This window comes from Amblyraja radiata, chromosome 18, assembly GCF_010909765.2.
Source record: "Amblyraja radiata isolate CabotCenter1 chromosome 18, sAmbRad1.1.pri, whole genome shotgun sequence".
NCBI lineage: Eukaryota > Metazoa > Chordata > Chondrichthyes > Rajiformes > Rajidae > Amblyraja > Amblyraja radiata.
This window is the reverse complement of record NC_045973.1, coordinates 11,248,350-11,261,318: the sequence shown is the minus strand read 5'-3', so window position 1 is coordinate 11,261,318 and position 12,969 is coordinate 11,248,350. Positions and strand designations below refer to the sequence as shown.

The following is a 12,969-nucleotide window of genomic DNA, read 5'->3' as shown; positions in this document are numbered from 1 at the left end:
TGTGCACTTTAACTAAATGTGATTTTTTTTTCTGTTACTTATCTCAAATTGTGGAGTACAGTGGCAAGTATATAAATGATGGGTCTTTGTCCCAAACATTATGGAGGGCACTGTGAATTGTCCCTAGTGTGTGTGTCGAATAGCGTTAATGTGGGGATCGCTGGTCGGTGCAGACTCGGTGGATCGAAAGGCCTGTTTCTGCGCTGTATCTCTAAACTAAATTAAACACAGCAGTTTTCATGGCCCTACCAATCACCTAACAGTACCAATCTCCTGTTCATTGCAATACAATTGAATACCCTGTAATATAATTTTGCTCTGAAATTAATTTTACTTTTGTTTTCAGGTCGGTCCCTGGAACTACTGCGGCAGAATGCGCGTCTAACCTGAAGAAAATTTATACTGTGCAAACTGTACAGGTGAGGAGAAAACTAATTAACTGCTAATACTGCAGGAATTCAAAGGTAGTCATAAACAAGATCTTGCATTACTCAATGCAGCTTTTGAAAGTTAAGCATCAGTACAACAAATTGAGAGTAGGATGTGCATCTCACATGGAGAGGTTTAATAGATTGTCATTGTAGCACAGACTTGTATGTAGTTTTGTCCATGTTTCTATTTTCTGTAGTGAAATATTTGGGAGTTTATTAGATCACACAATACACAAAACAATTTATTTGTCACTTGAACCTCATAGAGGCTCAAATGAAATGTTGTTTCTGCAGTCATACACACAAGAAGAAAAGACCCAAGACACAACACAATTTACACAGACATCCATCACAGCGCATCTCCTCCTCGCTGTGAAGGAAGGCAAAAAAACTTATCTCTCCCCTACACTCCCCATTCCCCTCCCGATGTCAGAGTCAAAGCCCCCGGCGGGCATTGGCAATTGTCCCGCGGCCATTAACGCTTTGTGCGTGTCGCGGCCGCGTTAACAGATTGTTACTCTGCTAATCTTCCTTTTTCATAGAAACATTTTGTAGTTGTAAATATATCAAAAATATTGCCTCAAAGGCAGCCAATATCATCAAAGACCCACATCACCCTGGTTCCACTCTTATTGCACTCACTGTCGGGAAGAATGAGCCTGAAAACCTTGACCATCAGGTTCAGGAACAGCTTCTTCCTAGCAACCAACAAGCTGTTGTACACTACACATTACTAATCGCAGCAACTATGAACTTCTATCGTCAATTACATTATGAACTTTTTTCAACTGATGTTACAGTAATTAATTTACAGATTTTTTTGATTATTTTATTTATCTGTATATTGCATGTTCATATCATTGTTCCTTTGTTGCTCCGTGTGCTGATTAAACACTTTACTTGACTACTTGATTCGGCTATAACTGAGTCTCCTGGTCCAATGCCAAGCTCTAGGATTTATTTTGTTTAACGATACATATGAAAACACCAACCATCGACCACTCGTTCATCATAGTTCTATGTTATCCCACATTCTCATCCATTCCCTTCACACAAGGGGAAATTTCCCAGAGGCTAATTAAGTTACTAACCAACGCATCTTTGGGCTATGCGAGGAATCCGGAGCACCAAGAGGAGATGGGAGAGCACCCTAGCACTGTAAGCGGCCAGGGAGACAGTGCTAGCTGGGGATGACATTGTCTGATATAACCAAAATCCTTTAGAACGATGTCCCTTGAAATGAGGGTTTACTGTACAATGCTACTGTTGGATTAGATGCAGCAAAGACCCATCGTGCTGTGTTTGGTGGCTGCTGTCAAATTTTTTCATCTGCTGAGATGTGATTCTGCTCTCTCCATTGTTGTGATGGTTCATCATTCACTGTATGTCTTTTTGGGCAGTGAATTTGAAAGGTCAGAACAATGCATGCTCAACTGGCATTGGATCTCAACCTGAAACATCACCTATTCCTTTTCTCCTGAGATGCTGCCTGACCCGCTGAGTTGTTCTAGAATTTTGTGTCTATCTTCGGTGTAAACCAGCATCTCTAGTTCCTTCCTACACTCCAAGGCATATTTAGAACCTTACTGCATCTCTGAAGGACCAACTTTACATGAGTCTTTCAGGTTTTATTATAAAAAAAACAAAAGCACAACTGAATGAAATACAGAGTTAACTACATAAATAGCAGATGAGTCATTTGGGACTTGGTTAGTTAATTGAACCTTGCATGTTGTTTCAACATCCCTTTTTAAACGTACATTTTGGTGCCACTTTTGTTCTTTTTCCCTTGTCTCCAATCCTCAGTAGAAAAATGCTTAGTCTTCACTTGCCAACTGCGCTTGTAATTAACTGCAAATGATCGTAAGTCACTGCCTCTTGAGCACCATACAGGTTTATGTTATAAAATTTTCAGCACACCTATTTAAAAGCCAGATTGAAACAAAGGTGGCAGCTGCATATGAACATGGAGCAAATGGTGTTGAGAATTGTAATAGGATATGGCTTAAAATGGAATTCATTGAGTAAAATTGACAAAGTCAATTAAAACCTTAATGTCGACTATATGACAAATATACCCGGAGGAAAAACAAAGCTATATTAACAATTAATAGTGCCTCAATATAGAAATTAAAGTAGAGCTGAGGAAAGACTTAACAAAATAAAGCTTGCAAGGAAAAGAGGGATATTTAATTAGGAATGTAAAATCATTTTTTAATATTAAAAGATAATTTGTCACCTTCAAGGTAATCAGAAGGCATTAAATGAATTGAAGTAGTTGAAAGCAAGTCTGGTAATTCTTAAATGTAGGTAGAGAAAACTTAAATGTTGGAGTACCTCAGTTGGTCAGACAGGATCTCCGTAGGATATTGAAAGGCACATTTTGGGTCAGGATCCTTCTTCAGACTGATTGTAGTGGGGGAAGGAAAGATGTAAATGAGATGAAAGGGGTGGAGATGGGGGCGGGACAAAGCCTGGCAAGTGATGGGTGAATACAGGCAAGGTATTTGTTTTTTTTTATTTTATTTTTTTATTTATTTATTAGAAGTAGACATATTATAAAATGTAGTTACATATTATAGTAAAAAAACTTTTCATATACATCAGGCATACATTATTAAAATTTTCCATTATCAATTACTTCTGCTTCTAGTGTTTTTATTTTTTATAGAAAGAGGGAAAAAGAAAGGGTAGAAAGTTACAAATAAAAAAGAAAGCATAAAAAAACACAACAGAAAAACAAGGGAGGTGGAATGGGTTACCTGTAATACATCAATGGAGATAGGTTCGTAGGTTATAAAGTATAGTTTTTCATCTATTCCTGAGTTCAAGTTTCAGCTGGGTCCTCGTGCTGTGCCAATCTATCCCTTCAGATAGTTAATGAATGGAGCCCAAATTTTATGGAAAAGATCTTGTTTGTCCATTAAGACAAGTCTAATTCTTTCTAAGTATAGGGTCTCCGACATTTCCGTAATCCACATTTTAATTGTGGGGGTTGTATGGCCTTTCCAAAATTTTAATATTAAATTTTTTCCGGTTATTATACTGTAATTGAGGAAATTTCTTTGGTTTGTTGTGAGTGTTAAGCTTTGTTCTGATATTCCAAGTATTATTAAGTTTGTGTCTGGGTCCAGTTTTGTATTAATAACTTCTGAAGTTATTTCAAAAATATCAGTCCAGAAATGTTTAAGTTTTATACAGTTTGCAAACGTATGTGTTAAATTAGCCTCTAAATGTAGACATTTATCACAAATAGGAGAGATTTGTGGGAAGATTATATTTAGTTTTATTTTAGAGAAGTGTAGTCTATGTAAGACCTTGAATTGTATTAAAGTGTGTCTGGCATTTAATGAACATTGATGTATTTGTTGTAAACTTTCGTCCCACATATCTTTCGTGATAGGATGACCTATTTCATTTTCCCATTTGTATCTATATGGTTCGGTCGGTGGTACCTCGTTATTTAGTAGGGTGTTATAAATATAAGCTATTAGTTTTTCAGTATTAGGATGCTTGTTCAGACATTCATCAAGAATTTCTGATTCCCTATTCCTGTAGACTTGTGTATTAGATTTAACATAATCTCTAATTTGTAGATATCTGAAGAAATTATTTGAGTGCAGTCCATAATTCTGTTGTAACTTGAAATGAAAGAAAAGTACCTTTCCCATAAAGATGTCCTATATTTTTGATTCCATAATTTTTCCATTGTGTGAAACCTTTGTCCATAAAGGATGATTTGAATAAAGGATTATTTACAATGGGAAGGCAGAGTGGTATATTATTCAATTTTAAATCTTTTTTTATTTGTTTCCAAATTCGTATTCCACTATGTATTATGGGGTTTTCTTTATAGGTATTTGTTTTGATTGACAGGTTGGTGAACAAAGGCTAGAGATTAGATTAGATTAGATATAATTTATTGCCACACAGCCAGGCTGGTGGAAATTTGGGTTGTCTGCAGCGATACAATAATAAAGAACACACAACCACAATAAAACTAACACAAACATCCACCACAGCATTCATCACTGTGGTGGAAGGCACAAAATTTGGCCAGTCCTCCTCCATTTCCCCCCCGTGGTCAGGACCAGAGTCCAGAGTCAGTCCAGGATTGGCTCTTCCTCACCGGAGACCGCGGCTTTAAGTTGTTGTAGGCCGCAGGCCGGCGGTCAAGATTTAAAGTCCCCGCCGCAGCCAGAAGCACCGTAGACTGCAGGGCCGGCGGTCGAAGCTCCCCTCCAGGGGTGATGGTAAGTCCATGCCAGCCCCACGGTAGAAGTCGGCCACGGGCCGGCAGTGATGGCTTCTTCTTCCCCCGGGTCCCCAACGTGAGATCCCGGGCTGTAGACGCCGCACCAGCTGGAGCTCTGCAGACCGCGGCTTCAGGCTGCGACTTCAGGCTGCCGGCTGCCCCGGGTCAGCGAAACGGAGCGCTCCCCTCTAGCGAGCCCCAGCGAGGGCTCACCCGCTCCACAACGAGAGTCCACGCTGCGCCCGCCGCTGAAGCCCCGGGCGTGTCTCCGGGAAAGGCCGCGTCGATCCTTGATGTTTGGCCACGGGGGAGGCGACCTGGAAAAAGTCGCCTCTCCATGGAGCGGTTTCCCCCTCACCCCCCCACACCACCCCCCACATAAAACACACAAAGAAACATTAAATACAGACTTTAAAACATACTAAAACAAATAAAAAAAAGGTTGAAAAACTGACGAGCTGCATGACATGGCTGCTGCCAGAGCAGCGCCCCCTACAGATGAAATGGTGATTCATGGGTGGAGGGTATATGGAACAAGCTGCTAGTTGGGATAGTTGAGACTGTTACTGTGACAGCATTTAAAAGACACTGGCACGGGTACATGGATAGGAAAGGTTTAGAGCAGGGGTCGGCAACCTGCGGCCCGTAACCCGAAATCATCCTGCCCACAGGCGGACTTTTTTTTCGTAGTCATCCGACCCGCAGACTTCCTTCATTGCCGGCGGTACCTCCCGGGCTCGAGGCACGGGGACGCAAGGACACAAAATTGTGCAGCCGCCGCGGGGCCGAGCTCTGGCTGTACCGCATCCTGCGCAAAGCCACCGGTACGGCCTTGCACCTTCTGTGTCTGGGCTTCACTGTCGGGATCGCGGTTGTCAATATGCCGGGGACGAGTGAGAGTGAGTACCTGAGCCACCGCCTTCAGGACAGAGCCAAAGCAATGGACCAGAGGTACGCCGTGTTCGTGAGCACCCGTAACTAAGGGCAGTGCTCCGGGTGGCGTCCTCGAAGGGGCGGGATCTGTGTGAACACGTGATTTGATGCCTGCCATCCAGATGGGATAGGGGTGGGATCTATGTGAACACGTGGTAGATGTGGCCCGCCATCCTTTCACAGACATGCGTCTTGGCCCCTATGCAGAACAAGGTTGCCGACCCCTGGTTTAGAGGGCTAATGTCTGGCAAATTGGACTAGCTTAGATGGGCATCTTAGTCGGCATGGACGAGTTGGGTCCAAGGGCCTGTTTTAATACTGTATAACTCTCAGTATCAATCTAAAGAAGCACAAGAGTGCGATAAGGAGAGAAGAGGGGTGAAATGCAAAGCCAGCGGGAGGGCCATCTATCTCTCATTCTAACAACATTTGACTCCATTTTCACTCCTGTTCTCTCCTTATCAACACCCCTTTGTATCCTTTAGTCCCCTGTTGTCTCCTTTTCATCCACCCATCTGACAATCAAAAAACACCCTTTGCCTGTATCTGCCAGGCTTTGTCCTGTCCACACTTTTCAGCTTTCTCTCCCCCATTGCAATCAATCTGAAGAAGGGTCCCAACCCGAAATCTCACCCGTCCATGTGTTCGGTGGTGCTGCCTGGCCCGATGAGTTACTTCAGCTCTTTGTGTTCGAGCACTCCTTAAACACGAGTTCTCATCAAATATGGATTTTTTTTTAAACTTAAGTTTTGATAGAAAATTGATTGCTGAATTCACTGAGCCAGATCTTGTGGGCTGATTGATTACCCAGAATCTCACCCATTCCCCATCTCAAGACCAAACGTGCATTTTCTAGATACGGTAAACCTGCCAAACGTTTTAACACATCTTGAAGTTCAAAGGCCTGGTCTGAGTATGTGCCAAACCATTGGCGGTGCTATGAGGATCCCCCAGCACCCAAACATCCTTGACAGGAGGCAAAGCTGGGGTCAGGGCTTTGTCAACTTGTAATTGTTTTTAACATCTTTTAAATCGTTGACATTTGAGAGATTCCAAAGCTGTTAAACATGGCATTTGATTTTTAAGAAGTTAACTAAAATACCTTAAAGCAAAATAATGTTTTAAAAAGATGAAGTCTTCCAATCTGTTAATAAGTCCCAAACTTCCATGTGTTCACGGTGTTTACTCAGAAGTCTAGCACTTTTAACACTGGAATGTTGGACCTGCAGTTCATGACATTTTCCATCAGATGGCACAATATTAAGCTGCAATTTATTATGAGGTATAACACCTGAATGGCAAAAAACTGCTGAGCTGATCAATTTTTTGCAATCTATTTATTTATTTTGATGCGTACAATGAAGATGCTGTTTAATTATTAAACAATTAATCTACAGACATTTAGGCACAACATAAATGCAATATGACAAATTAAATTTTAAGAAAGACTTTGATACTTATTAATGATCATGTTTCCTAGATTTCATTGAATAAATTGGTTCCTGTCCAACAATATACTGATTGCTGAAAAATCTAATTTGCAATTAAAATATATATTAACTACTGGTAGCTCACTTATTAAAATGTAATTTGAACAATAGATACTGTAAACAACAAGATTTCATGAGTGGCCTGCTGATAGTTGATTACATCTGATCAAAGGATGGTTCATTTGATCTTAATTTTCAACTGAAGTTCTGCCCTCTACCCAAAAGAGGCTGCCAAACTACCTGCAGATATTAGTTTGATTACATTGATCCATGTGCTGCATAGATTCTATTAGAATGAGTGATCATTGGATACATAACTTCTACACTCACTGAGAATTGATTAATTGCAGGAAAGGTGAGTTGAGAGGCTGGAGGTGGCAGGATTTAGAGGGGGCATCCCTTCACATTCTGGTAAATCAACCTGGTCCGTGAGACCTAGACTTTGTAGACTTTCAACCAGCGCAGTAATTCAAATTATTCTTGAGATGGTGAATGAGAGGTGCAGCAACATTCAAACAGGCATGGCACGTGGGCACAGTGGTAGAGTTGCTGCCTTACCACGCCAGAGACTTGTGTTCAATCCTGACTACAGGTGCTGTCTGTATGGTGTTTGTAGGTTCTCTCCGTGACCTGCATAGGTTTTCTCCGGTTTCCCCCCACACTCCAAAGATGCACAGATTTGTAGGTTAGTAAGTAAGTAAGTAAGTTTTATTTATATAGCACGTTTTAAGTCAACTCGCATTGACACCAAAGTGCTTTACATAAATTAAGTTAAGTGACAATCGTTGTGTGTGCAGGATAGTGTTAGTGTGTGGGGGGATCACTGGTTGGCACAGACTCAGTAGGCTGAAGGGCCTGTTTCCGCGCTGTATCTCTAAACCAAACTAAACTTAAAATAAAAGATATCAGGCGTTGTTTGAATGTTCAAAAATTGTCTTGTATATAACTAGCCATTTGGTATATTTTGTGAAATTGGTACAAATGTGCTCAGTATACCTGAGCTAATAAATCAAACAGTAGAATTTTTAATATTCCATCAATATACGGTATAATTATAAGACGTGCAATGTTAGTGATTTTCTTCAAGCTGGAATGGTTTCTTTAGCATCAGTATATCTTAGTTTAAGGGAATGCATTTAAATATTAACTATGTGAATGCTTCACAGATAAGGACAGCAATCCATAATTTTGATAATTACGAACAGTTATTTATAATTTATTCTGCACATCAAGGCCTAGCAGTTTCATTGTTTGTACAGTTTCATCAATTTTAATGGTTAGATGTGGTAATATTTTTTTTAATTCGAATGTTGAGCTTAACAACCAATTGGCTGCTGAAGAATGTCAGTGATGACTGATCTGGCATCTGAGTCATGTAGTATCAGTCAACTGCCTGTGTTTTGTTGTTTGATTTTTGATAAAATTGGACTTGATAATTGACATTCATCAAAAAAATGGACATCTGCTTATTGTCTGGCTAATGGAAGAAACTGCAATTATAGCAAAATATTTGGGAGTCTTTGTGAACCTGCGCTGTTAATTGATCAGTCTAATCGGCATCATCCACTTTGATGGAATATGATGCTTCAGGCCATCTGCTGCATATCTAGGTTTCTAAAAAACAGTTCAACCTAAACATAAACATTCAATAAAGGATTCACAAAATTCTTGTGTGGATTTTTTCGGATTCTACCTGAGGCTGCATTGGAAAGTTAAATTGTATCTTGAGCCACGAACACAAAATAATATCGGCTTGGGTTCCCACACCTATCTTATGATCGATAGAAACATAGAAACATAGAAAGTAGGTGCGAGAGTAGACCACCAGGTCCGTCGAGCCCGCACCGCCATTCGCTCATGGCTGAACACTAAACAGACACACTTACCCACAAACAGCAGACACAAGACACAGAACACAAGACACTACCCTCCCCTTTATACCGCTATCACCCCTCTCCACCCCAAGAACCTCGCGATCTCCTGGGGGAGGCAAAAAACCGGATTAAAAACCCAGGTCCAATTCGGGAAAAAAATCCGGGAAATTCCTCTCCGACCCCAATCCAGGCGATCGACACTTGTCCAGGAGATCACTCAGGTCTTACTATACTAACCATACCTAGGTCCATATCCCTGCCCTCTCCCCGTAGCCCCTTATCCCCTTGGCAGCTAAAAAACCATCTATTTTAGTCTTAAATATATTTAAAGTTTCTGCTTCCACTGCTCCCTGGGGCAGTGAATTCCATAAATTAACCACCCTCTGGGTGAAGAAGTTCTTCCTCATCTCAGTTTTAAAAGAGCCCCCCCTTATTCTGCAACTATGTCCCCTAGTTCTAGTTTCCCCGATCATTGGGAACATCCTCGGTGCATCCACCCGATCAAGGCCCCTCACGATCTTATATGTTTCAATGAGATCGCCTCTCATTCTTCTAAACTCCAAAGAGTAGAGTTCCAGCCTACTTAACCTTTCCTCATATGTCAATCCCCTCATTGCAGGAATTAATCTTGTAAACCTTCGCTGCACTGCCTCCAGGGCTAGTACATCCTTTCTTAAGTATGGACCCCAGAACTGTACACAGTATTCCAAATGTGGTCTCACTAATACTGTGTACAGCTGCAGCAAGACCTCCGTGTTTTTATACTCAATCCCCCTAGCAATAAAGGCCAAAACTCCATTGGCCTTCCTGATTGCTTGCTGCACCTGCATACTAACTTTTAGTGATTCATGTACTAATACCCCTAGATCCCTTTGCGTTGCATTACAACGCAGCTCCTCCTCATTTAGAAAATAACTTGCCCTATCATTTTTTTTCCCAAAGTGAATGACTTCACATTTATTAGTATTAAATTTCATCTGCCAAGTTGTTGCCCACTCACCTAGCTTATCTATATCCTTTTGCAGACTCTTCCTATCCTCCTCATCCCCTACTTTTCCTCCCATTTTTGTATCGTCCGCAAATTTTGATATATTACACTTGGTTCCCTCCTCCAAATCATTTATATAAATTGTGAACAACTGGGGTCCCAGCACCGACCCTTGCGGAACCCCGCTAGTTACCGGTTGCCATCCCGAGTATGAACCATTTATCCCCACTCTCTGCTTCCTATTTGTTAGCCAATCCTCTACCCATGCTAATATATTACCCCCAATCCCATAATTTTTTATTTTTAGCAATAGTCTCTTATGTGGCACCTTGTCAAAAGCCTTTTGGAAGTCCAAGTATACCACATCCACCGGTTCCCCTTTATCCACCCGGGTTGTTACTTCCTCAAAGAATTCGAGCAGATTCGTTAAACAGGACTTCCCCTTCACAAAACCATGCTGGTTCTGTCCGATGAAGTCATGTTTATCCAAGTGCCCCGTTAGTGTTTCTTTAATAATTGTCTCTAACATTTTACCCACCACCGATGTTAGACTAACCGGTCTATAGTTACCCGCCTTCTGTTTACTTCCTTTTTTAAATATAGGTGTTACATTGGCCATTTTCCAATCCACTGGGACCGTTCCTGCCTCCAGGGAGTTTTGGAAAATTATCACCAATGCATCCACAATCCCCACCGCTATCTCCCTCAAGACCCTTGGATGTAATCCATCAGGCCCAGGGGATTTATCCTCCTTCAGTCTCATTAATTTCCCTAATACCACCTCCTTGGTGATCTTAATAGTATTTAGCTCCTCCATTCCTACCGCCCCCTGTTTATCCAGCGTTGGAATATTTTTTGTGTCTTCTATGGTGAAGACTGATACAAAATACTCGTTTAATGCCTTTGCCATTTCCATGTTCCCCACCAACAACTCTCCAGTCTCACCCTCCAATGGACCAACGTTCACCTTAGCCACCCTTTTTCTTTTTATATAGCTATAAAAACTCTTACTATTAGTTTTTATGTTGTTCGCTAAATTCCTTTCATAGTCTATTTTCCCCGTCTTAATTAATCTCTTAGTTATTTTTTGCTGACCTTTAAATGCTTCCCAATCCTCTACCCTCTCACTATCTCTGGCTACCTTATATGCCCTTGCCTTCAGCCGAATACTATCCTTTATAGTTTTACTGAGCCATGGCTGACTGTTCTTACCCTTACCCCTTTTTTTCTTCATAGGAATAAATTTTTCTTGAAGGTTATACAGTATACCCTTAAACGTACACCACTGCTCATGTACCGTCTTATTCTTGAGTCTGCTATCCCAGTCAACTTTGATCAGCTCAGTCCTCATACCTTCATAATCCCCCTTATTTAGACTAAGCACCCTAGCCTGAGTTTCAACCTGCTCCCCTTCTATTTGAATATGGAATTCGACCATATTGTGGTCACTTGTTCCCAACGAGTCCCTAACTATGACATTTTTAATTAATCCTGCTTCATTACACAGGACCAGATCCAAGATTGCCTCCCCCCTTGTCGGTTCGGTGACATACTGTTCTAGGAACCCGTCTCTAATACATTCTATAAACTCTTCCTCTAGTCTACCCTGCCCAGTTTGGTTTGCCCAATTAATATGAAAATTGAAGTCCCCCATGATTACAGCAGTTCCCTTTTTACATGCGTCAACTATTTGCAGATTTATGTTCTGACTAACAGCGTCACAGCTATTTGGAGGTCTATAAATTACACCCACTAGTGTTTTTTTCCCCTTATTATTCTCTATCTGTACCCAAGCTGTTTCACTATCCTGATCCTTCAACGCAATATCCTTCCTCTCTATTGCCGTTATTCCCTCCCTTATTAAAAGGGCCACCCCTCCTCCCTTTCTTTCCTGTCTATCTTTCCTAATTGTCGAGTACCCCTCTATATTTAACTCCCAGTCCTGATCTCCTTGCAGCCATGTCTCCGTAATGGCCACGATATCATAACTATATATACTTAATTGCACCGTTAATTCATTTATCTTATTACGAATACTCCGTGCATTTAGATAAAGCACTTTCAGATGATTTTTACTACCCTTCCTTTCCGTTTTTGCCCCTTTTACATCTAGATCTTTATCTTCACAAATTCTGTCTCCTGTCACATTTTGAATTTCCGCTTCCCCACTGATACCCTGCTCTATTTCCTCTACCCCTGCCGTTATTACCCCCCTTGATACCTCCCCCCCGCTACTTAGTTTAAAGACCTCTCTACTGCCCTAGTTATATGATTTGCCAGGACCCCAGTCCCAGCACCGTTCAGGTGAAGTCCGTCCTTACAGAACAGATCCCCCCTGTCCCAGTACTGGTGCCAGTGGCCCAAGAAACCAAACCCATTATTCCCACACCAGTCTTTGAGCCACGCATTTAGCTTTTTAATTTTACGTACCCTCGCCGATTTGGCCCGTGGCTCAGGTAGCAATCCGGAGATCAGTACCCTCGAGGTTCTGCTTTTTAATTTATTCCCTAACTGCTCAAACTCCTTCAGCAGATCCTCCTTCCTCGTCCTTCCTATGTCATTGGTCCCCACATGGACCACGACCACTGGATCCTCCCCCTCCCTCTGCAAATTTCTCTCCAGCATCGCAGAGATATCCTTAACCCTAGCACCGGGTAGGCAACACAGCCTTCGGGACATGTTCTGCTGGCCGCAGAGAACCTTATCTACCCCCCGAATAATACTATCCCCTATCACTACGGCATTTCTTCTAACTCCCCCCTCTTGAATGGCCTCCTGATCCACGGTGCTGCAGCCAGGTTGCTCATCCCTCCCACAGCCCCTGATCCCGTCCTTACATTGAGTAAGAGCCTCGGTCATGCTCGTCAGGGACAAGGGCTGTGGCTCCTGCCACATCTCCTCCTGGTTCCCCCTACCTGCCTCGCTTATGGCCACACCTTCCTTTCCTTGCTCACTGCCTACTGAATTAGTTAAACTGGTCGGTGTGACCATCCCCTGG

At 41.9% G+C, this 12,969-nt stretch overlaps 1 protein-coding gene across 1 annotated transcript in view; it reads left to right on the top strand.

Moving 5' to 3' along the window:
* The window catches only part of eif4e3 (eukaryotic translation initiation factor 4E family member 3), a 54,528-nt gene that overhangs the window by 28,514 nt on the left and 13,045 nt on the right, over positions 1-12,969 (top strand). The window contains exon 2 of the mRNA XM_033036713.1: positions 347-419. Within this exon, the coding sequence (XP_032892604.1) occupies positions 347-419 (73 nt within the window). The remainder of the gene's footprint in view (positions 1-346; positions 420-12,969) is intronic.